At 37.2% G+C, this 22383-nt stretch overlaps 1 protein-coding gene across 2 annotated transcripts in view; it reads left to right on the top strand.

Annotated features, from left to right (window-relative positions):
- The window catches only part of laptm4a (lysosomal protein transmembrane 4 alpha), a 36276-nt gene extending 21356 nt beyond the window's left edge, over positions 1 to 14920 (top strand). The window contains exons 4-7 of one of the 2 annotated variants that reach the window (XM_061987358.2): positions 4130 to 4252; positions 4410 to 4505; positions 6329 to 6427; positions 14308 to 14920. In XM_061987358.2, coding sequence (XP_061843342.1) covers positions 4130 to 4252; positions 4410 to 4505; positions 6329 to 6427; positions 14308 to 14382 — 393 coding nt within the window. In that variant the 3' untranslated portion in view covers positions 14383 to 14920. Of the gene's footprint in view, positions 1 to 4129; positions 4253 to 4409; positions 4506 to 6328; positions 6428 to 14220 lie in introns of both variants that reach the window. The other variant, XM_061987357.2, reaches the window with a different exon arrangement.
- Positions 14921 to 22383: the final 7463 nt, after the last annotated feature.

The following is a 22383-nucleotide window of genomic DNA, read 5'->3' as shown; positions in this document are numbered from 1 at the left end:
CACATATACTGAATAAGAACGTACTCACAAATAACTGACAAACTAAGTTTACATACAATTATGTTTTGTTAAAATGAATAAACTAAATTAATATTGAATGTATTTCTTTACTAAACTGTCAATAAAACACAGCTTCGCCACTTTAGTCATAATTGTTGCACTTAAGAGACTTCCCTATGACTTTAGCTCCAGACTTCTTTTGTTTGCTCGAGATTGTCATTACTGCCACAAGTGGTGGAAAAGTGTATTACAACTGAGTATCAGTGTGGCCTGAACAGACCAAAGTAGAAACAGATATTTTGTTTGTGGCTCTTTGGCCCAACAATGCCCTATGGTTAAGAAACACTGAGATAGATCTTTTTCATATTTTTTCAATACAGTTTTTTAAGTTGTCTCATAGGTCCTTAGAGGGGAACTGCACTTTTTTGGAATTTTGCTAATCGTTCACAATCAATATGAAAAACATGACGACGGATGTATTTTTTCCCGTGCATTCTAACTTGTTACTAAACAGCTGAGCCAATGGGAGGTTCTCTATTACGCCCATTAAACCCAATAAATAACCATCCAAAAAGCGCCAACAATACTCCATTTACATTTTGTGACTAGAATATTCACCAAGTATTAGTTAATATTGTTATTATAAGCGCTAACGCAGACAAACTATTTATAGCGGCACCGTAACCATGATCAACTGATCAGCTGCTTCCTCACTTCCTTGCTTGTCAAAATATATTCTAGATCAGTGGTTCTCAACCTTTTTTCAGTGATGTACCCCATGTGAATTTTTTTTTAATTCAAGTACCCCCTAATCAGAGCAAAGCATATTTGTTTGGAAAAAAAGAGATAAAGAAGTAAAATACAGCACTATGTCATCAGTTTCTGATTTATCAAATTGTATAACAGTGCAAAATATTACTCATTTGTAGTGGTCTTTCTTGAACTATTTGGAAAAAAAGATAGGTTTTTATTTATATTTATAAAGGATTTTTGAATTGTCGCTATTTTTAGAATATTTTGAAAAAATCTCACGTACCCCTTGGCATACCTTCAAGTACCCCCAGGGGTACACGTACCCCCATTTGAGAACCACTGTTCTAGATCATAAATCATGCTTCTCATCTGGATAATAGAAGACTGAGGACGTATTCCGACATGTTAGTACACTTTGACAGCCAATTTAGACCCGGGAATGGCGAGAACGACACAAAAAGAGGCTTGGTTCCACCTCAATTTTCTTCGCGAGGATTACGAGTCATTCTTCATCTAAATGGGAGTATATGAACATCTTAGCAGTCGGCATCCTAATGACAGCAGACCTTGTACTGTAAGTGATGTTTTATTAATTGAATCAGTGATGTTGAAGAAAAAAAGCAAATGTTGTGAGGTGTTTTTGAAAATAATGTGCCACGTATGCTTATAATGATCAAAATACGTACCGTATTTTTCGGAGTATAAGTCGCACCTGCCGAAAATGCATAATAAAGAAGGGGAAAAACATATATAAGTCCTACTGGAGTATAAGTCGCATTTTGGGGGAAATGTATTTGATAAAATCCAACACCAACAATAGACATTTGAAAGGCAATTTAAAATAAATAAAGAATAGTGAACAACAGGCTGAATAAGTGTATGTTATATGAGGCATAAATAACCAACTGAGAACGTGCCTGGTATGTTAACGTAACATATTATGGTAAGAGTCATTCAAATAACTACAACATATAGAACATTCTATACGTTTACCAAACAATCTGTCACTCCTAATCGCTAAATCCCATGAAATCTTATACGTCTAGTCTCTTACGTGAATGAGATAAATAATATTATTTGATATTTTACGGTAATGTGTTAATAATTTCACACATAAGTCGCTCCTGAGTATAAGTCGCACCCCCGGCCAAACTATGAAAAAAACTGCGACTTATAGTCCGAAAAATACGGTAAATATTAAATGTTATTGTAAATGTGCCCGTTACTACATTACAAGGGTTTTATAGACAGAATAGAGCGGCTCCCATTCGCTCCATTGTAAGCAGACTTTTGATCGCATTTCTTTGTTATTTATAATGCATTAAAAAAATACGTCCGTCATTTCTTTCATAATGATTGTGAACTATAGGTACAATTCCAGAAAATTGCAGTTCTCTTTGAGGGACACAATATTAGAAACACTGTAGTGCATTTCTACATTATAGCTGTCCTTTTTTAAACCAAACTGAGCATTGTTGGGGTTATCCAGACCCGGTGTTTTTCAACCTTTTTTGAGCCAAGGCACATTTTTTGCGTTGAAAAAATCCGGAGGCACACCATCAGCAGAAAAGGTTAAAAAATGAAACTCCACCAGGTTGTCGTGCCTTATTTTGAGTTTGTTGTTGTTTCCTGTGTGTAGTGCTTTAGTTCCTGTCTTGCGCTGTTATTTTGGTGACCCTTCCTGTTTTGTTGGTATTCTCCTGTAGCAGCTTCACGCCTTCCTTTGAGCGCTATTGCCCGCGCCTGCTTTGTTTTTTCGCAATCAAGACTATTGAAGTTGTGCGTACGCTATCCTTCTTTGTGGGGACATTGTTGATTTTCATGTCATGTACGGGATGTGCTTTGCGGACGCCGTCTTTGCTCCACACGCTGTAAGTTTTTGCTGTCGTCCAGCATTCTGTTTTCGTTGACTTTGTAGCCAGTTCAGTTTTACTTTTGTTTTACATAGCCATCCCTATTCTTCAGTGCCTTTTCCTAGCGGGACTCGCCTTTTGTTGATTTTTGGTTTAAGCGTTACATACCTTTTTACCTGCACGCTGTCTTCCGCAGTGCTCTGCATATTGGGATCACGACAAACCATCCTCGACGTGTTCCGACTTCGACAAAAGCAATGAGCTACCTGCTGCCACCTACTGATATGGAGTATTACATGGTTACCCTGCCAAGCTCTACACAGCACAGGCCCTAGACAACGGCACATTATTATGATTATCGATTTGCAAAAAATATTTTTTGGACCAATTAGGTGAAGTTGCATAATTTCCCACGGCACACCAGGCAATATCTCACGGCACACTAGTGTGCCGCGGCACAGTGGTTGAAAATCACTGGTCTAGACCAGTGTTTTTCAACCTTTTTTGAGCCAAGGCACATTTTTTGCGTTGAAAAAATCCGGAGGCACACCACCAGCAGACATCATTAAAAAACGAAACTCAGTTGACAATAAAAAGTCGTTGTCGCAATTGTTGTATATGACTTTAAATCATAACCAAGCATGCATCAATATAGCTCTTGTCTCAAAGTAGGTGTACTGTCACCACCTGTCACATCACGCCCTGACTTTTTGGAGTTTTTTGCTGTTTTCCTGTGTGTAGTGTTTTAGTTCTTGTCTTGCACTCCCATTTTGGTGTTTTTTTCTCTTTTTTTGGTATTTTCCTGTAGCAGTTTCATGTCTTCCTTTGAGTGATATTTCCCGCATCTACTTTGTTTTAGCAATCAAGAATATTTCAGTTGTTTTTATCCTTCTTTGTGGGGACATTGTTGATTGTCATGTCATGTTCGGATGTACATTGTGGACGCCGTCTTTGCTCCACAGTAAGTCTTTGCTGTCGTCCAGCATTCTGTTTTTGTTTACTCTGCAGCCAGTTCAGTTTTAGTTTTGTTCTACATAGCCTTCCCTAAGCTTCAATGCCTTTTCTTAGGGGCACTCACCTTTTGTTTATTTTTGGTTTAAGCATTAGATACCTTTTTACCTGCACGCTGCCTCCCGCTGTTTCCGACATCTACAAAGCAATTAGCTACCTGCTGCCACCTACTGATATGGAAGAGTATTACACGGTTACTCTGCCGAGCTCTAGACAGCACCGACATTCAACAACAGCACACCATTTGCAGACTAGAATTACTGGTTTGTAAAAAATATTTTTAACCCAAATAGGTGAAATTAGCTCATCTCCCATGGCACACCAGACTAGTGCCGTGGCACAGTGGTTGAAAAACACTGGTCTAGACAGCCATTAACGACATTGTGTCCCTAATAAAGTGGCTATTAAGTGTCTAACAAGGCTGACAATATTTCATTTTGCCTCCCAATACAAATGTTATGTTAAATTATATTTGGTTAAGAACACTATACTTCCTGTTTGGATGTTTCCAGCATCGCAGTGGGCTGCTCATCCCGTTCTTCTGCTACCAGATGTTTGACTTTGCTCTCAGCTGCCTGGTGGCCTGCAGCTCTCTCACCTACCTGCCCAGGATACAGGAGTACCTGGACCAACTGGTTAGTTCACTGAGTTACTGCAGGCATTGTCATCACAGGTTGCATGTTGACTAACCACTCCTTAATTGGTTCTATTTAATGGAGTCCAAAACAATCGTTGTTAGGCGTTTCAGTGGTTTATTGTTTTTCTAACACTTGTTTTCTTTCTTCTCTTCAGCCGGATTTCCCCTACAAGGATAACCTGTTGTCTCTGGACCCTCGGTTCCTGTTTTTCTTTGTAGTGGTCCTCTTTACCTTCCTCATTGTCCTAAAGGTACCTTTTACTGTGACCTTTTTCTGGTCTAGTGAAAAGATGCATAGAGAGCTTCTGGAATGTGCCAACACAACACACAACACTGTCTTACTGCAACTTTCCTGGCACTATATCCTTTTTAAATAACCAAAAACCAATGAAGTTGAGACGTTGTCTAATTCGTAAATAAAAACAGAATACAATGATTTGCAAAGCCTTTTCAACTTATATTCAATTAAATATAGACTGCAAAGACAATATATTTAATGTTTGAACTGAGAAAGACATTCTTTGGACTCGTCAGACCGCAGAACACTTTTCCACTTTGCATCAGTCCATCTTAGGTGAGCTCGTGCCCAGCGAAGTCGGCGGCGTTTCTGGGTGTTGTTGATAAATGGCTTTCGCTTTGCATAGTAGAGTTTTAACTTGGACTTACAGATGTAGCGACAAACTGTAGTTACTGACAGTGGTTTTCTGAAGTGTTCCTGAGCCCATGTGGTGATATCCTTTACACCAGGGGTCAGGAACCTTTTTGATTCACACCAGGTGTGAATGATTGATGGGTTCTACATGTAAAGCGACTTTGGGTACTTAGAAAAGCGCTATATAAATCCCAGTTATTATTGTTATTATTATTATGAAAGCCAAATATTTAAAAAATGTATTTCCGTGAGAGCCATATAGTATTTTTTAACACTGAATACAACTAAATGTGTGCCTTTTTAAGTAAGACCAACATTTTTAGAGTATAATAAGTCTCTTATTCTTTTTAATGACATTGTTATTCTGAAGCTAACCAATAATAAATAAAATACTTCTCACCATTAATGCGACTTCTTGAACAGGTGCGGTAGAAAACGGATGGATGGATTAAAATGCATGAGAATGTTTTATATTTTGAACGTTATTTTTAACACTGTGATTACCAGCGTATTTATTCGTTACTTATCGTGTTAAGCAATGTCAGCTAAGATTTATCTGAGAGCCAGATGCAGTCATCAAAAGAGCCACATCTGGCTCGAGAGCCATAGGTTCCCTAGCCCTGCTTTACACACTGATGTCGCTTTTTGATGCAGTACCACCCAGGGGATCGAAGGTCCATAATATCATTGCTCTCATGCAGTGATTTCTCCAGATTATCTGAACCTTTTGATGATATTACGGACCGTAGATGGTGAAATCCCTAAATTCCTTGCGATAGCTGGTTGAGAAATGTTGTTCTTAAACTGTTGGACAATTTGCTCACTCATTTGTTGACAAAGTGGTGACCCTCGCCCCATCCTTGTTTGTGAATGACTGAGCATTTCATGGAAGCTGCTTTTACACCCAACCATGGCACCCACCTGTTCCCAGTTAGCCTGATCACCTGTGGTATGTTCCAAATAAGTGTTTGATGAGCATTCCTCAACTTTCTCCGTCTTTTTTTGCCACTTGTGCCAGCTTTTTTGAAACATGTTGCAGCCATCAAACTCCAAAGTTTTCCAGTTCAAACATTAAATATCTTGTCTTTGCAGTCTATTCAATTGAATATAAGTTGAAAAGGATTTGCAAATCAATGTATTCTGTTTTTATTTACCATTTACACAACGTGCCAACTTCACTGGTTTTGGGTTTTGTATTTGGATTGTGAAAGGTGGGGGTTATCATTAATAAGGAGTGAGCACATTTATTTCAATTCCGATCCAGCTAAACTCGCAAAGTGCACTTGCCTACTGCTTGAATGAACCAGAATGTTGGTATCAGGTGCATCCGAGCATACAGCAACGATGTGAGTGTGTGACTGCGCCCACTAAGGCGTTTAATTGCAGGATTGAAGTCACTCTTGTGTACATTTGTCATTGCAGGCATACTTGATGAACTGCGTGTGGAACTGCTACAAGTACATCAAATACAGGGGCCAGCCGGATATCAGCGTCTTCCTCTCTTTTGAGAATCAGCCCCAGGTTAGTAAACAAACTCAGAATGATGAAAGTAACAATATGGAGCAGTGTGAATTCAAACCTTAAAGTCATTATACTGATGCACTGACTTGTAAGAAGTTGAATAGCATCACTTCGCGTCGCCATGGTGATCTATAGATATGGGTGTCGGATAAAACCGTCTCGCATCTAAAATCTCCGATATACCGTATTTTTCGGAGTATAAGTCGCACCGGAGTATAAGTCGCACCTGCCGAAAATGCATAATAAAGAAGGAAAAAAACATATATAAATCGCACTGAAGCCCGGTCAAACTATGAAAAAAAACTGCGACTTATAGTCCGAAAAATACGGTAATCACAATGGATTCGATTTATGTAGCGTCTTTATGGACACCAAAAGCGCTTTAGAGAGAACTGAGAACCCAATCATTCATTCACTCCACATTCACACATGATGGTGGTAAGCTACGGCTGTAGCCACAGCTGCCCGGGGGTAGACGGACCAATTTGTGCCTACAGCCCCATCCAACCGCCGTCACACAAGCTCCGATAAAAGTACTTGCATAAATCTGGACAGCCAGTTAACATCTAAATGTCCTCCGATAAACACAGAAGTTTGGTCTTTTTTTGTATTTTAGTCAAGTCATGTTCAAAAGGTAAACATTTGAGGCCAGACCTGGGCAAATTAAGGCCCGTTGAGCTTTTCAATCTGGCCCGCCAGACATTCCCAAATAATTTATTTAGATCTTTAAGATGGAAAGTGTAGCTTCCATTATGATGTGCAGTGATGTTTTCTAATTACTGTAAGTCTTGAACTATACAAAGTATTTCAATGGTTGGAATCTGCGCTTTTGCATGATATACTAGTTACTATGGTCATCTAATTAGTTACTATGGTAATCTAAATCACAGCAGCTCAGACGAGGCACCAAGCAGTGTGGGTGGGGAGCGTTTCCACAGAGTGTCAGCCTGAAATGCGGGTGTCAGAGACAGACGCGGAAAGAGATCTTTTTAAAAGTTCTAAAGCTTATATCAGATTGTAGGTGTTTTTTGTTTTTTTACCCTTCGCAATCATATTTCGCTGTTTGTTTCATTTTTGTTGCGTTTCGTTTGATTGTAAAATGTGTCGATCGAGAAGGGGTGTGACGTTCATATGTTGTCAATTTTCAGTGTTTTATCGTTTATAGTTAATATTGTAAATCTCACATTCTTTATTTTTATGTACATTCTGGGTGTCTCATTCAGTAAAACAATTTTATAATTCCATTCCGTTTTTTTAAGGCGGTCTGTCATAACGTTTTTAGCTTCCAATCAGACATTATTGTGAGGTTTTGTTCCTAAAAATAGATATACCGGCCCCCAGACTATTTGCCCAGCCCTTTCAGGCTATATGCTACTAGGAGCTGGCAGCTACTGTACGCAGCAGCTAAGCACACAAGCCAGACAAAAGTGTCTTTGATTGACCCATATAGCAGTCTAAAACATGACCTTTGTCAACTTAGAACTTAGACAAACTTTAATGATCCACAAGGGAAATTGTTCCACACAGTAGCTCAGTTACAATGATGGAAAGTGTAAGGATGGAAAGGACAACGCAGGCATAAATAGACTAAATATAGCGATTAAAAATATAACATATATACGTAATATTTACAAACCGTATTTTTTCGGAGTATAAGTCGCACCGGAGTATAAGTCGCACCTGCCGAAAATGCATTATAAAGAAGGAAAAAAACATGTAAATCGCACTGGAGTATAAGTCGCATTTTTTGGGGAAATGTATTCGATGAAACCCAACACCAAGAATAGACATTTGAAAGGCAATTTAAAATAAATAAAGAATAGTGAACAACAGGCTGAATAAGTGTACGTTATATGAGGCATAAATAACCAACTGAGAACGTGCCTGGTATGTTAACGTAACATATTATGGTAAGAGTCATTCAAATAACTATAACATATAGAACATGCTATACGTTTACCAAACAATCTGTCACCCCTAATCGCTAAATCCCATGAAATCTTATACGTCTAGTCCAGGGGTCGGCAACCTTTTCCACTCAGAGCCATTTTGACCAGTTTCACAAATTAAAGAAAACAATGGGAGCCATAAAAATCTTTTGAAATTTAAAATGAAATAACACTGCATACAGAGTTTGTTTTTTTTGCTTTGTGCTATGTATAAACCAGGGGTTTCAGACACGCGGCTCACACCTTAATATGAAAATTTAATGTTAGTGCGGCCCGCGGGTTTTATATGAATGGCGCTTGACAGCGTCATACCTGTCAACCCACCCGGTATTTCCGGCAGACTATCAATTTTAGGGCTACTATTTTCTCGAACGTGCCGAGTTGGTACAGCATTTAGCGCCCACTACAACTAGCGTGCCGGCCCAGCCATACGTCGTATGGGACTTCTGCTTGCTCACGTAAGTGACAGCAAGGCATACTTGCTCAACAGCCACACAGGTTACACTGACGATGGCGGTATAAAAAATTTTTAACACTCTTACTAATAATGCGCCACACTGTGAACCCACATCAAACAAGAATGACAAACACATTTCGGGAGAACATCTGCACCGTAACACAACATAAACACAACAGAACAAATACCCAGAATCCCATGCAGCCCTAACTCTTCCGGCCTACATTATACACCCCCGCTACCAAACCCCGCCCACCTCAACCGACGCACGGAGGGGGGGGGGGGTTGATGTGTGAAGGAGCAGGGTTGGGGTGGGGGCGGGGTTTGGTGGTAGCAGGGGTGTATAATGTAGCCCGAAAGAGTCAGGGCTGCATGGGATTCTGGGTATTTGTTCTGTTGTGTTTATGTTGTGTTAAGGTGCAGATGTTCTCCCGAAATGTGTTTGTCATTCTTGTTTGGTTTTGGTTCAAAGTGTGGCGCATTATTAGTAAGAGTCTTAAAGTTGTTTTATATGGCCACCGTCAGTGTAACTAACCTGTGTGGCTGTTGACCAAGTATGCCTTGCAGTGGAAGATGCATAAAACAAAAGGCTGGGCTGGCACGCTGTTAGTACAGATTGTAGAGGGCGCAGAATGCTGTACCATCATGGCACGCCCTTATTATTATAGTTAGGGTGAAAATCGGAGAATATTAATCCCGGGAGTTTTCTGCGATAGGCACCGGGGGTGTCGACATGTACGCAGCTGAGCCGCATCAGAATGATCAAAGAGCCGCATGTGGCTCCGGAGCCGCGGGTTGCCGACCCCTGGTTTAGTCTCTTACGTGAATGAGCTAAATAATATTATTTGACATTTTACGGTAATGTGTTGATAATTTCACACATAAGTCGCTCCTGAGTATAAGTCGCACCCCCGGCCAAACTATGAAAATAAACTGCGACTTATAGTCCAAAAAATACGGTAATATATGTACAGTATATTACAGTGATCCTCAACAGGCGGACCGCGGTCCATGTCCGGACCCAGCGACGTGTCCATCCGGACCCAGCACGAATTATAGTAAAAAAATAAATAAATAAAAAAAAAGATTTTTTTTTTTTTATTATTATAATTATAATTATTATAAAAAATATAATAATTGTATTCATCTGTGAGTTATCGCTAGCGGAAGTCAACGTTCTTCGTTGTTTTTAGTCAAATATCTCCACGTTTCGTTTACACTTCTCGTGTCTCACTCACTCCGTCCCTCTCTCTCTCTCTCTCTCTCTCTCTCTCAGAGAGAGAGAGAGAGAGAGAGAGAGAGCGAGAGAACGCCACTCTGATTGGCTAATTCCGGGGTATGGGTTGTCATCTCGATCACAACGACGCGCTGATAGGCTGTTACCACCTGGGTCATACACATGTGCAGTGCACAGTGCATGGAACCTTTCGCTGCAGGCACACAGTTGTCTCGTATCGCTACTTCGCTAACTGTTCACTCGTCAGTCACTGAATGTGAATCAAATCACAATGGCATGCTCCAAGTTGGCTCAGGCTGGTAAAAGAAAGGTGGACAGGGAAAACCGACGTTTCAAGGAAGAATGGACAGAGCAATATGTTTTCATCCTACCTATTGCAAGTACCAGACCAATGTGTCTAATATGCAACAGTACTGTTGCTCGGGTGAAAAGTGAAAATCTGAAACGTCACTATCTGAAAGAGCACCGCGAATTTGAAGAGACATTTCCTCATGATTCAGAGCTAAGAAAAAAAGAAATCACGAGGCTGAAAAAGTCATATGAAACATCAAGCAAGATTTTTGTTAAATCTATGACACAACAACAAATAGCAACAGAGCAGTAACGTGCGGTGAGGTTGATGGCTGGTGAGGCACTGACTTCATCACAGTCAGATTTACAAACACATGAACCCTAAAGAGTATCTTATTCACCATTTGATTGGCAGCAGTTAACGGGTTATGTTTAAAAGCTCATACCAGCATTCTTCCCTGCTTGACACTCAGCATCAAGGCTTGGAATTGGGGGTTAAATCACCAAAAATGATTCCCGGGCGCAGCGCCGCTGCTGCCCACTGCTCCCCTCACCTCCCAGGGTGTGATCAAGGGATGGGTCAAATGCAGAGGACACATTTTTTCAAAGTTCTTATTTATTTTTGTTTCAAAGAAAATATTTCATGTATTTTATTGGATATTTATTTTATTTTTGTTCATTTTAAGAAAATGTTAAACTACTTACCTCCTGCTACTATATAAGCTTGACCGATAATAAACGGACGCAGCCTGTTTAAAAAAAAACATTTGTGGACCTTCAAGATTTGTACTTGAGGACCCCTGGTATATTATATATACGGATATATTATGTCTATATCATATATACAATATATAACAATGACCATGTACAATATTACAGTATATGTGACAGCAGCAGCATAAAATAGAGAGTAAATCCAGCAGAAAATAGAAAATAGACATTAAAAACAAAGAGAAATAGTTAACATTTCAGGTGTCAGGTAATAGACAGATATCATCTATTGCTGTATGGCGAGTGATTAAACAGCTGGATGGAGTGCGGAATGAAGGAGTTTATGTAAACAAGTATTGATAAAACTATAGTTGCATATTATTTACAGATAAAAAGTCTCCAAAGCAGCACGCTATACTAGAAAGTATCCAATAAACATGTCTGCATCATTCAACTGCGTCATGACTCATACGCTAAACTCAGTTATTTTGACACACTCACTAGGTGTTGCCACAACACAAATTACGACATCACGCCAAATTTAAAGACAGCATAAGTCTGTCATAAGTAGGACTGGGCACCACAACCCGGTACACTTAACTCGCCAACAGCTGAGCTCATAACACAGCTTGCACCGCAGTGCTAAACTAGTGGTAGTCAGTAGCCACAACAACAACACAGCACTTCCTCATTCTGCACAAATGACTTATGGTAGGTGAGGTTGCGTTCACTAACCCCAGCAATTATGAGCGTCAATATCACAAATGTTGTTTGTTCTCAGTGTTTTGTATTGCTGATATAATCATTTGTTGTGATTTTGTTTTTACTTATTTTTTAATGTATGACTTATTTAATTTATTTATTGAAGTATTTTAATTAGTATTTTTTTCAACATAAATATCACAACATTTAATAAGAACAGAGATGTTTGTGAGTTGTTGTTCTTTGTTTTGTTTTGTTTTTTACAAAATATTGAATGTTTTCCATTTTTTAAGTACCGGTTCTTGCACTGTCTTTCAAGTAAGATTTGGTTCAAATTGGAGATGTCCGATAATATCGGACTGACGATATTATAGGCCGATAAATGCTTTAAAATGTAATATCGGAAATTATCGGCATCGGTTTCAAAAAGTACAATTTATGACTTTTTAAAACGCCGCTGTACGGAGTGGTACACGGACGTAGGGAGAAGTACAGAGCAGTTGCGTCTCCCAGTCATACTGATTTTCCCAGGAGACTCCCGAATTTCAGTGCCCCTCCCGAAAATCTCCCGGGGCAACCATTCTCCCGAATTTTCTTTTTAATTAAATCAACATAAAAAACATAAGATACACTTACAATTAGTGCACCAACCCAAAAAGCCTCCCTCCCCCATTTACACTCATTCACACAAAAGGGTTGTTTCTTGCTGTTATTAATATTCTGCTTCCTACATTATATATCAATATATATCAATACAGTCTGCAAGGGATACAGTCCGTATGTACACATGATTGTGCGTGCTGCTGGTCCACTAATAGTACTAACCTTTAACAGTTAATTTTACTAATTTTCATTCATTACTAGTCTCTATGTACCGTATTTTTCGAACTATTAGTGGCAGTTTTTTTCATAGTTTGGCCGGGGGTGCGACTTATACTCAGGAGTGACTTATGTGTGAAATTATTAACACATTACCGTAAAATATCAAATAATATTATTTAGCTCATTCACGTAAGAGACTAGACGTATAAGATTTCATGGGATTTAGCGATTAGGAGTGACAGATTGTTTGGTAAACATATAGCATGTTCTATATGTTATAGTTATTTGAATGACTCTTACCATAATATGTTACGTTAACATACCAGTTGGTTATTTATGCCTCATATAACGTACACTTATTCAGCCTGTTGTTCACTATTCTTTATTTATTTTAAATTGCCTTTCAAATGTCTATTCTTGGTGTTGGCTTTTATCAAATAAATGTCCCCAAAAAATGCGACTTTAACTCCAGTGCATTTTTTTTCCTTCTTTATTACCGGTATGCATTTTCGGCAGGTGCGACTTATACGCCGAAAAATACGGTAACTGTTTTTATATTGTTTTACTTTTTTTTTTATTCAAGAAAATGTTTTTGATTTATTTATTTTATTTTATTAATTTTTTTTAAAAGGACCTTATCTTCACCATACCTGGTCGTCCAAATTAGGCATAATGATGTGTTAATTCCACGACTGTATATATCGGTATCGGTAATTAAAGAGTTGGACAATATCGGATATCGGCAAAAAGCCATTATCGGACATCGCTATTTAACAGTTATTTTTACTCATTTTCATTAATTACTAGTTTCAATGTAACTGTTTTATATTGTTTTACTTTCCTTTTTATTCAAGAAAATATTTTTTATTTATTTATTTATTTTTTAAAAGGACCTTATCTTCACCATACCTGGTCGTCCAAATTAGGCATAATGATGTGTTAATTCCACGACTGTATATATCGGTATCGGTAATTAAAGAGTTGGACAATATCGGATATCGGCAAAAAGCCATTATCGGACATCGCTATTTAACAGTTATTTTTACTCATTTTCATTAATTACTAGTTTCAATGTAACTGTTTTATATTGTTTTACTTTCCTTTTTATACAAGAAAATGTTTTTAATTTATTTATCTTATTTTATTTTATTTTATTTTTTTAAAAGGACCTTATATTCACCATACCTGGTTGTCCAAATTAGGCATAATAATGTGTTAATTCCACGACTGTATATATCGGTATCGGTAATTAAAGAGTTGGACAATATCGGATATCGGCAAAAAGCCATTATCGGACATCCCTAACCAAAACCCTTAAAAGAAGTAAAACACTCTAACATAAAATCTGCTTAGTGAGAAGAATGATCTTATCAGACAGAAAATAAGCAAATATCACCCTTATTTGAGATATTTCATCTTACTTAGATTGCAATTTTTGCAGTGTGGACAATATCGGAATATCAGCAAAAAAGCCATTATCGGACATCTCTAAAAAATTATATGATTAATAATGAAATCCAGAGGCAAATTCATACATTATTCGATGTTACAAGCGGCCCTCTGTGAGAATGACTTTGACATCCCTGCTCGACCATAATGAACAAACCCCATGTGTCATGTGCAGGCCTCACCAGCAGGGGTCACAGCGACCCCACAAAAGTCAAACAAACGCACAGACCCTGACTTTAATCTTGCTTCCTGTCTTGTCCAGTCCACCTTGCCCACCTATGACATGGCCATGAACATGCCCGCCAAAGACCCTCCCCCGCCTTACATGCCTTCTTAAGGACCGGCCCCCACTGCGGACGCCTTCCCACGCCGCCAAATGCATTTCTACATTCCCTCACTTGTGCATCCTCTCCAAGCGCCTTTTACCTACTGTATATATTTTTGTGCAAAGACGGGATCCGCGCGTGCAGCGAAGAAATGACCCCGGTTATTTTCTTCTGTTGATGTTTTGAAAGAAACGCCGTCAACAATCCATCAGCATCATGACAATCCACGGCATTGTAACTTCATTACTGACATTGGAACACTTAGGAGACGCAGACGGCAGCAATATTTTTGTCTTATTTATTGAGCTTTGCTGCGGTTCTCTACTACTACTAGTTCCACTATCACCAGCCCAGATGTTTACATCACACTCTGCTGCCAGCTTTGTACCAAGAAGGGAGGAAAAAGGGGGCAGGAAAGCTGCTTTTCCACCCGCCTGACACCAACTTGTGAAGATTTGTAAGTTGCATGCCCAACTCAACCTAACACGACTTTGGTTCCATTTCATAAACTTCAATAAAAGGTTTGACAACATCTAGATCTTCAATAAACTCCACTGTGTTGGTCCTTTTTGTAAACACCTGACTCCTAATAGACAGCTGGTACTGACTGTTCTTCATTTCTAAGTATTTTAATTAAGCAGTGGAAAAAATGCATTGTACAAATAAATACCTTACCCCTCATAGACTCCTAGTAGCAGCTAGTGAGTGCACTTACAAGTTGCCTTCTTAAATATTTCAATAAAAGTATCCTTTATTGGGGAAAAAAATGTTTTATATAAATAAAGCATAATAAACACCCTACCCCTCATAAACTTACTTTCTTAAAATCTTCACTTAAGTATCCTCTGTGGGGGAAAAAAGTGCATTGTATAACAAAGGCCTCAGTTGCAGGTTGCCTTAAGTATTTCAATTTGTGGAAGATATGCATTGTACAAATAAAGGCCTTCCTCTAATAAATGCTTTACCCCTCATAAACTCCTAGTAGCAGCTAGTGAGTGCACTTACAAGTTGCCATATTAAATATTTCAATAAAAGTATTCTTTATTGGGGAAAAAAAATGTTTATATAAATAAAGCATAATAAACACCCTACCCCTTATAAACTTACTTTCTTAAAATCTTCACTTAAGTATCCTCTGTGGAGAAAAAAAAGTGCATTGTATAAAAAAGGCCCCAGTTGCAGGTTGCCTTAAGTATTTCAATTTGTGGAAGAAATGCATTGTACAAATAAAGGCCATCCCCTAATAAATGCCTTACCCCTCATAGACTCCTAGTAGCAGCTAGTGACTGCACTTACAAATTGCCATCTTAAATATTTCAATAAAAGTATCCTTTATTGGGGGGAAAAAATGTTTTATATAAATAAAGCATAATATACACTTTACCCCTCATAGACTTACTTTCTTAAAATCTTCACTTAAGTATCCTCAGTGGAAAAAAGTGTGTTGTATAAAAAAGGCCTCAGTTGCAGGTTGCCTTAAGTATTTCAATTTGTGGAAGATATGCATTGTACAAATAAAGGCCTTCCTCTAATAAATGCCTTACCCCTCATAGACTCCTAGTAGCAGCCAGTGAGTGCACTTACAAGTTGCCATCTTAAATATTTCAATAAAAGTATCCTTTATTGGGGAAAAAAATGTTTTATATAAATAAAGCATAATAAACACCTTACCCCTCATAAACGTACTTTCTTAAAATCTTCACTTAAGTATCCTCTGTGGAGAAAAAAAAGTGCATTGTATAAAAAAGGCTTAAGTTGCAGGTTGCCTTAAGTATTTCAATTTGTGGAAGAAATGCATTGTACAAATAAAGGCCTTCCTCTAATAAATGCCTTACCCCTCATAGACTCCTAGTAGCAGCTAGTGAGTGCACTTACAAGTTGCCTTCTTAAATATTTCAATAAAAGTATCCTTTATTGGGAAAAAAAGGTTTTATATAAATAAAGCATAATAAACACCTTACCCCTCATAGACCTACTTTATTAAAATCTTCACTTTGTGGGGGAAAAAAAGTGCATTGTATAAAAAAAAGCCTCAGTTGTGAGTGATTAGTGCCCTTGCAGGTTGCCTTAAGTATTTCAATTTGTGGAAGAAATGCATTGTACAAATAAAGGCCTTCCTCTAATAAATGCCTTACCCCTCATAGACTCCTAGTAGCAGCTAGTGAGTGTACTTACAAGTTGCCTTCTTAAATATTTCAATAAAAGTATCCTTTATTGGGGAAAAAAATGTTTTTATATAAATAAAGCATAATGAACACCTTACCCCTCATAAACTTACTTTCTTAAAATCTTCACTTAAGTGTCCTTTGTGGAGAAAAAAAAGTGCGTTGTATAAAAAAGGCCTTAGTTGCAGGTTGCCTTAAATATTTCAATTTGTGGAAGAAATGCATTGTACAAATAAAGGCCATCCTCTAATAAATGCCTTACCCCTCATAGACTCCTAGTAGCAGCTAGTGAGTGCACTTACAAGTTGCCTTCTTAAATATTTCAATAAAAGTATCCTTTATTGGGAAAAAAAAATGTTTTATATAAATAAAGCATAATAAACACCTTACCCCTCATAAACTTACTTTCTTAAAATCTTCACTTAAGTATCCTCTATGGAAAAAAAGTGCATTGTATAAAAAAGGCCTCAGTTGTGAGTGATTAGTGCCCTTGCAGGTTGCTTTAAGTATTTCAATTTGTGGAAGAAATGCATTGTACAAATAAAGGCCTTCCTCTAATAAATACCTTACCCCTCATAGACTCCTAGGAGCAGCTAGTGAGTGCATTTACAAGTTGCCATCTTAAATATTTCAATAAAAATATTTTTTATCGGGGAAAAAAATGTTTTGTACGAATAAAGCATAATAAACACCTTACCCCTTATAGACAGGCTTTCTTAAAATCTTCACTTAAGTATCCTCTATGGAAAAAAAGTGCATTGTATAAAAAAGGCCTCAGTTGCAGGTTGCCTTAAGTATTTCAATTTGTGGAAGAAATGCATTGTACAAGTAAAGGCCTTCCTCTAATAAATACCTTACCCCTCATAGACTCCTAGTAGCAGCTAGTGAGTGCACTCACAAGTTGCCATCTTAAATATTTCAATAAAAGTATCCTTTATTGGGGAAAAAAATGTTTTATATAAATAAAGCATAATAAACATCTTACCCCTCATAAACGTACTTTCTTAAAATCTTCACTTAAGTATCCTCTGTGGAGAAAAAAAAGTGCATTGTATAAAAAAGGCTTAAGTTGCAGGTTGCCTTAAGTATTTCAATTTGTGGAAGAAATGCATTGTACAAATAAAGGCCTTCCTCTAATAAATGCCTTACCCCTCATAGACTCCTAGTAGCAGCTAGTGACTGCACTTACAAGTTGCCATCTTAAATATTTCAACAAAAGTATCCTTTATTGGGGAAAAAAATGTTTTATATAAATAAAGCATGATAAACACCTTACCCCTTATAAACTTACTTTCTTAAAATCTTCACTTAAGTATCCTCTGTGGAGAAAAAAGTGCATTGTATAAAAAAGGCTTAAGTTGCAGGTTGCCTTAAGTATTTCAATTTGTGGAAGAAATGCATTGTACAAATAAAGGCCTTCCTCTAATAAATGCCTTACCCCTCATAGACTCCTAGTAGCAGCTAGTGAGTGCACTTACAAGTTGCCTTCTTAAATATTTCAATAAAAGTATCCTTTATTGGGAAAACATTTTTTTTGTATAAATAAGGCATAATAAACACCTTACCCCTTATAAACTTACTTTCTTAAAATCTTCACTTAAGTATCCTCTGTGGAGAAAAAAAAAGGCCTCAGTTGCAGGTTGCCTTAAGTATTTCAATTTGTGGAAGAAATGCATTGTACAAATAAAGGCCATCCCCTAATAAATACCTTACCCCTCATAGACTCCTAGTAGCAGCTAGTGAGTGCACTTACAAGTTGCCTTCTTAAATATTTCAATAAAAGTATCCTTTATTGGGAAAACATTTTTTTTGTATAAATAAGGCATAATAAACACCTTACCCCTTATAAACTTACTTTCTTAAAATCTTCACTTAAGTATCCTCTGTGGAGAAAAAAAAGTGCATTGTATAAAAAAGGCCCCAGTTGCAGGTTGCTTTAAGTATTTCAATTTGTGGAAGAAATGCTATGTACAAATAAAGGCCATCCTCTAATAAATACCTTACCCCTCATATACTCCTAGTAGCAGCTAGTGAGTGCACTCACAAGTTGCCATCTTAAATATTTCAACAAAAGTATCCTTTATTGGGAAAAAAAAGTTTTATATAAATAAAGCATAATAAACACCTTACCCCTCATAGACCTACTTTCTTAAAACCTTCACTTAATTATCCTCTGTGGGGAAAACAAGTGCATTGTATAAGAGTGACTAGTGCCCTTGTAGGTTGCCTTCTTAAGTATTTCAATGAAGTATCCTTTGTGGAAGAATTGGATTGTACAATTATACGCCGTGCCCTTAATAAATACATTAGACACCTAGTACCGAGTGAGCCACACGTGCCTAATGCCCTTAAAGTTGTGTTCTTAAGTATTTCAAGTAAATTTCCTTTGATATACAGTACAAATTAAGCCCCCCATCGGCCCTCCAATAATAAACACCTTACTCTTCATAGACTTACTTTCTTAAAATCTTCACTTAAGTATCCTCTGTGGGGGGAAAAGCGCATTGTATAAAAAAAGGCCTCAGTTGCAGGTTGCCTTAAGTATTTCAATTTGTGGAAGAAATACATTGTACAAATAAAGGCCATCCCCTAATAAATACCTTACCCCTCATAGACTCCTAGTAGCAGCTAGTGAGTGCACTCACAAGTTGCCTTCTTAAATATTTCAACAAAAGTATCCTTTATTGGGGGGAAAAAATGTTTTATATAAAAAAAGCATAATAAACACCTTACCCCTTATAAACTTACTTTCTTAAAATCTTGACTTAAGTATCCTTTGTGGAGAAAAAAATTGCATTGTATAAAAAAGGCCTTAGTTTCAGGTTGCCTTAAGTATTTCAATTTGTGGAAGAAATGCATTGTACAAATAAAGGCCTTCCTCTAATAAAAGCCTTACCCCTCATAGACTCCTAGTAGCAGCTAGTGAGTGCACTTACAAGTTGCCTTCTTAAATATTTCAATAAAAGTATCCTTTATTTGGAAAAAAAATATTTTATATAAATAAAGCATAATAAACACCTTACCCCTTATAAACATACTTTCTTAAAATCTTCACTTAAGTATCCTCTGTGGAGAAAAAAAAGTGTGTTGTATAAAAAAGGCCTCAGTTGCAGGTTGCCTTAAATATTTCAATTTGTGGAAGAAATGCATTGTACAAATAAAGGCCTTCCTCTAATAAATACCTTACCCCTCCCTCATAGACTCCTAGTAGCAGCTAGTGAGTGCGCTTACAAGTTGCCTTCTTAAATATTTCAATAAAAGTATCCTGTATTGTGGGAAAAAAAAGTTTTTTTTACGAATAAAGCATAATAAACACCTTACCCCTCATAGACTTACTTTCTTAAAATCTTCACTTAAGTATCCTCTGTTGGGAAAAAAAAGTACATTGTATAAAAAAGGCCTCAGTTGTGAGTGATTAGTGCCCTTGCAGGTTGCCTTAAGTATTTCAATTTGTGGAAGAAATGCATTGTACAAATAAAGGCCTTCCTCTAATAAATGCCTTACCACTTATAGACTTGCTTTTCTTCACTTAAGTATCCTCTATGGAAAATAAAAGTGCATTGTATAAAAAGGCCTCAGTTGTGAGTGATTAGTGCCCTTGCAGGTTGTCTTAAGTATTTCAATTTGTGGAAGAAATGCATTGTACAAATAAAGGCCTTCCCCTAATAAATACCTTACCCCTCATAGATACCTGGTAGCTACTTAGCTGTGAGTGCCTGGTGCCCTTGCAGGTTGCCTTCTTAAGTATTTCAATGAAGTATGAAGAAATGGATTGTACAATTATACACCGTCCCCTAATAAATACCTTACCCCTCATAGACACCTGGTACCTAGTGAGCCACAAGTGCCTAATGCCCCTAAAGTTGTGTTCTTAAGTAAGTTTCCTTTGTTATACAGTACAAATGTATATCCAGTATTAAACACCGTACCCCTCATAGACACCTAACACTGTGCCGCGAGTGACTAATGCAATTACAGGTTGCAATATTTTAATGAAGCATCCTTTTGTGGAAGAAGTGCATTGTACAAATACATTTCTCCCACAAATAAACGCCTTACCCCTCAGGCGTCTTAGACACCTAGTGCCTAATTTCCTTACAGGTTGCCCTCTTTAACTATTTTAATTAGGCTTCTTCGTAGTGCCTCCATGGAAATGCCCCCCTCTACCTCAAAGAACTACTCACCCCTGAGGACAAAGCTACGAACTATGGGAGACCGGGCTTTCTGCTGCGCCGCTCCCAGTCTGTGGAACGCTCTCCCTGACCACCTGAGGGCACCACAGACTGTGAATGATTTTAAAAAAGGCTTAAAAAACCTTTTTTTTTTTTTTTTTTTTTAAGTCTTTTTTTTAGATATATGCATACTAGTTTTAGCTATTTGGCTGTTCTAGTTTTTATTCGTATTTATTTTTTATTATCTTTTTTTATTTTTTATACACTTTGAGGTTGTTTACTCAATGTAAAGTGCTTTTTACAAATAAAATATATTATTATTATTAAAACGCATTACACAAAGGAAGGCTCCTCACTAATAAACGCCTCACCCCTCATAAGATAAGACAGTTAATACTGACACGTGAGTGCCAACCTAGTGCCCTTACAGGTTCAATATTTCACATTAAATATTATATGGGGTAAAAATGTTACAATGCACTTGTGGGAATAAAGGCCTCCCAACTATTGAGTGCCTTATTCCTAGTAGGCGCCAACCTCCGAGGACAAAGCTACGAACAATGGGAGACCGGGCTTTCTGCTGCGCCGCTCCCAGTCTGTGGAACGCTCTCCCTGACCACCTGAGGGCACCACAGACTGTGAATGCTTTTAAAAAAGGTTTAAAACCCCTTTTTTTTTTCTTTTTTTTCTTTTAAAAGTCTTTTTTTAGATATATGCATACTAATTTTAGCTATTTGGCTGTTCTAGTTTTTATTTTTTTTATTATCTTTTTATTTTTTTTAATACACTGTAGCACTTTGAGGTTGTTTAGTCAATGTAAAGTGCTTTTTACAAATAAAATATATTGTTATTATTAAAACGCATTACACAAAGGAAGGCTCCTCACTAATAAACGCCTCACCCCTCATAAGATAAGACAGTTAATACTGTCTCAATATTTCACATTAAAGTATTATATGGAGTAAAAATGTTACAATGCACTTGTGTGAATAAAGGCCTCCCAACTACTGAATGCCTTATTGCTAGTAGGCGCCTATAGGACTGAGACTATGGGAGCCTAGGTTCCTTATAGGGTTGTCCCGATACCAATTTTTTGGTACCAAAATGTATTTTGATACTTTTCTAAATAATAGTGAGTACAAAAAATGGCATTATTGTATTTATTTTAACGAAAAAATCTTAAGGTACATTAAACATATGTTTATTATTGCAATTTTGTCCTTAAATAAAATAGTGAACATACAAGACAACTTGTCTTTTAGTAGTAAGTAAACAAACAAAGGCTCTTAATTAGTCTGCTGACATATGCAGTAACATATTGTGTCATTTTCCATTCTATTATTTTGTCAACATTAAGGACAAGCGGTAGAAATGGATTATTAATCTACTTGTTCATTTACTGTTAATATTTGGTTATTTTCTCTTTTAACATGTTCTATCTACACTTCTGTTAAAATGTAATAATCACTTATTCTTCTGTTGTTTTGATACTTTACATTAGTTTTGGATGATACCACACATTTGGGTATCGATCCGATACCAATTAGTTACAGCATCATACATTGGTCATATTTTTAAAGTCCTCATGTGTCCAGGGACATATTTCCTGAGTTTATAGACATAATATATATATTTTTTTTAAAACGAAAAAATATTTTGTGATGCTGAAAAATAT

The sequence above is a fragment of the Nerophis lumbriciformis genome, linkage group LG26 (genome assembly GCF_033978685.3).
Source record: "Nerophis lumbriciformis linkage group LG26, RoL_Nlum_v2.1, whole genome shotgun sequence".
NCBI classification, from domain to species: domain Eukaryota; kingdom Metazoa; phylum Chordata; class Actinopteri; order Syngnathiformes; family Syngnathidae; genus Nerophis; species Nerophis lumbriciformis.
This window is presented reverse-complemented; position numbering and strand designations above follow the sequence as displayed.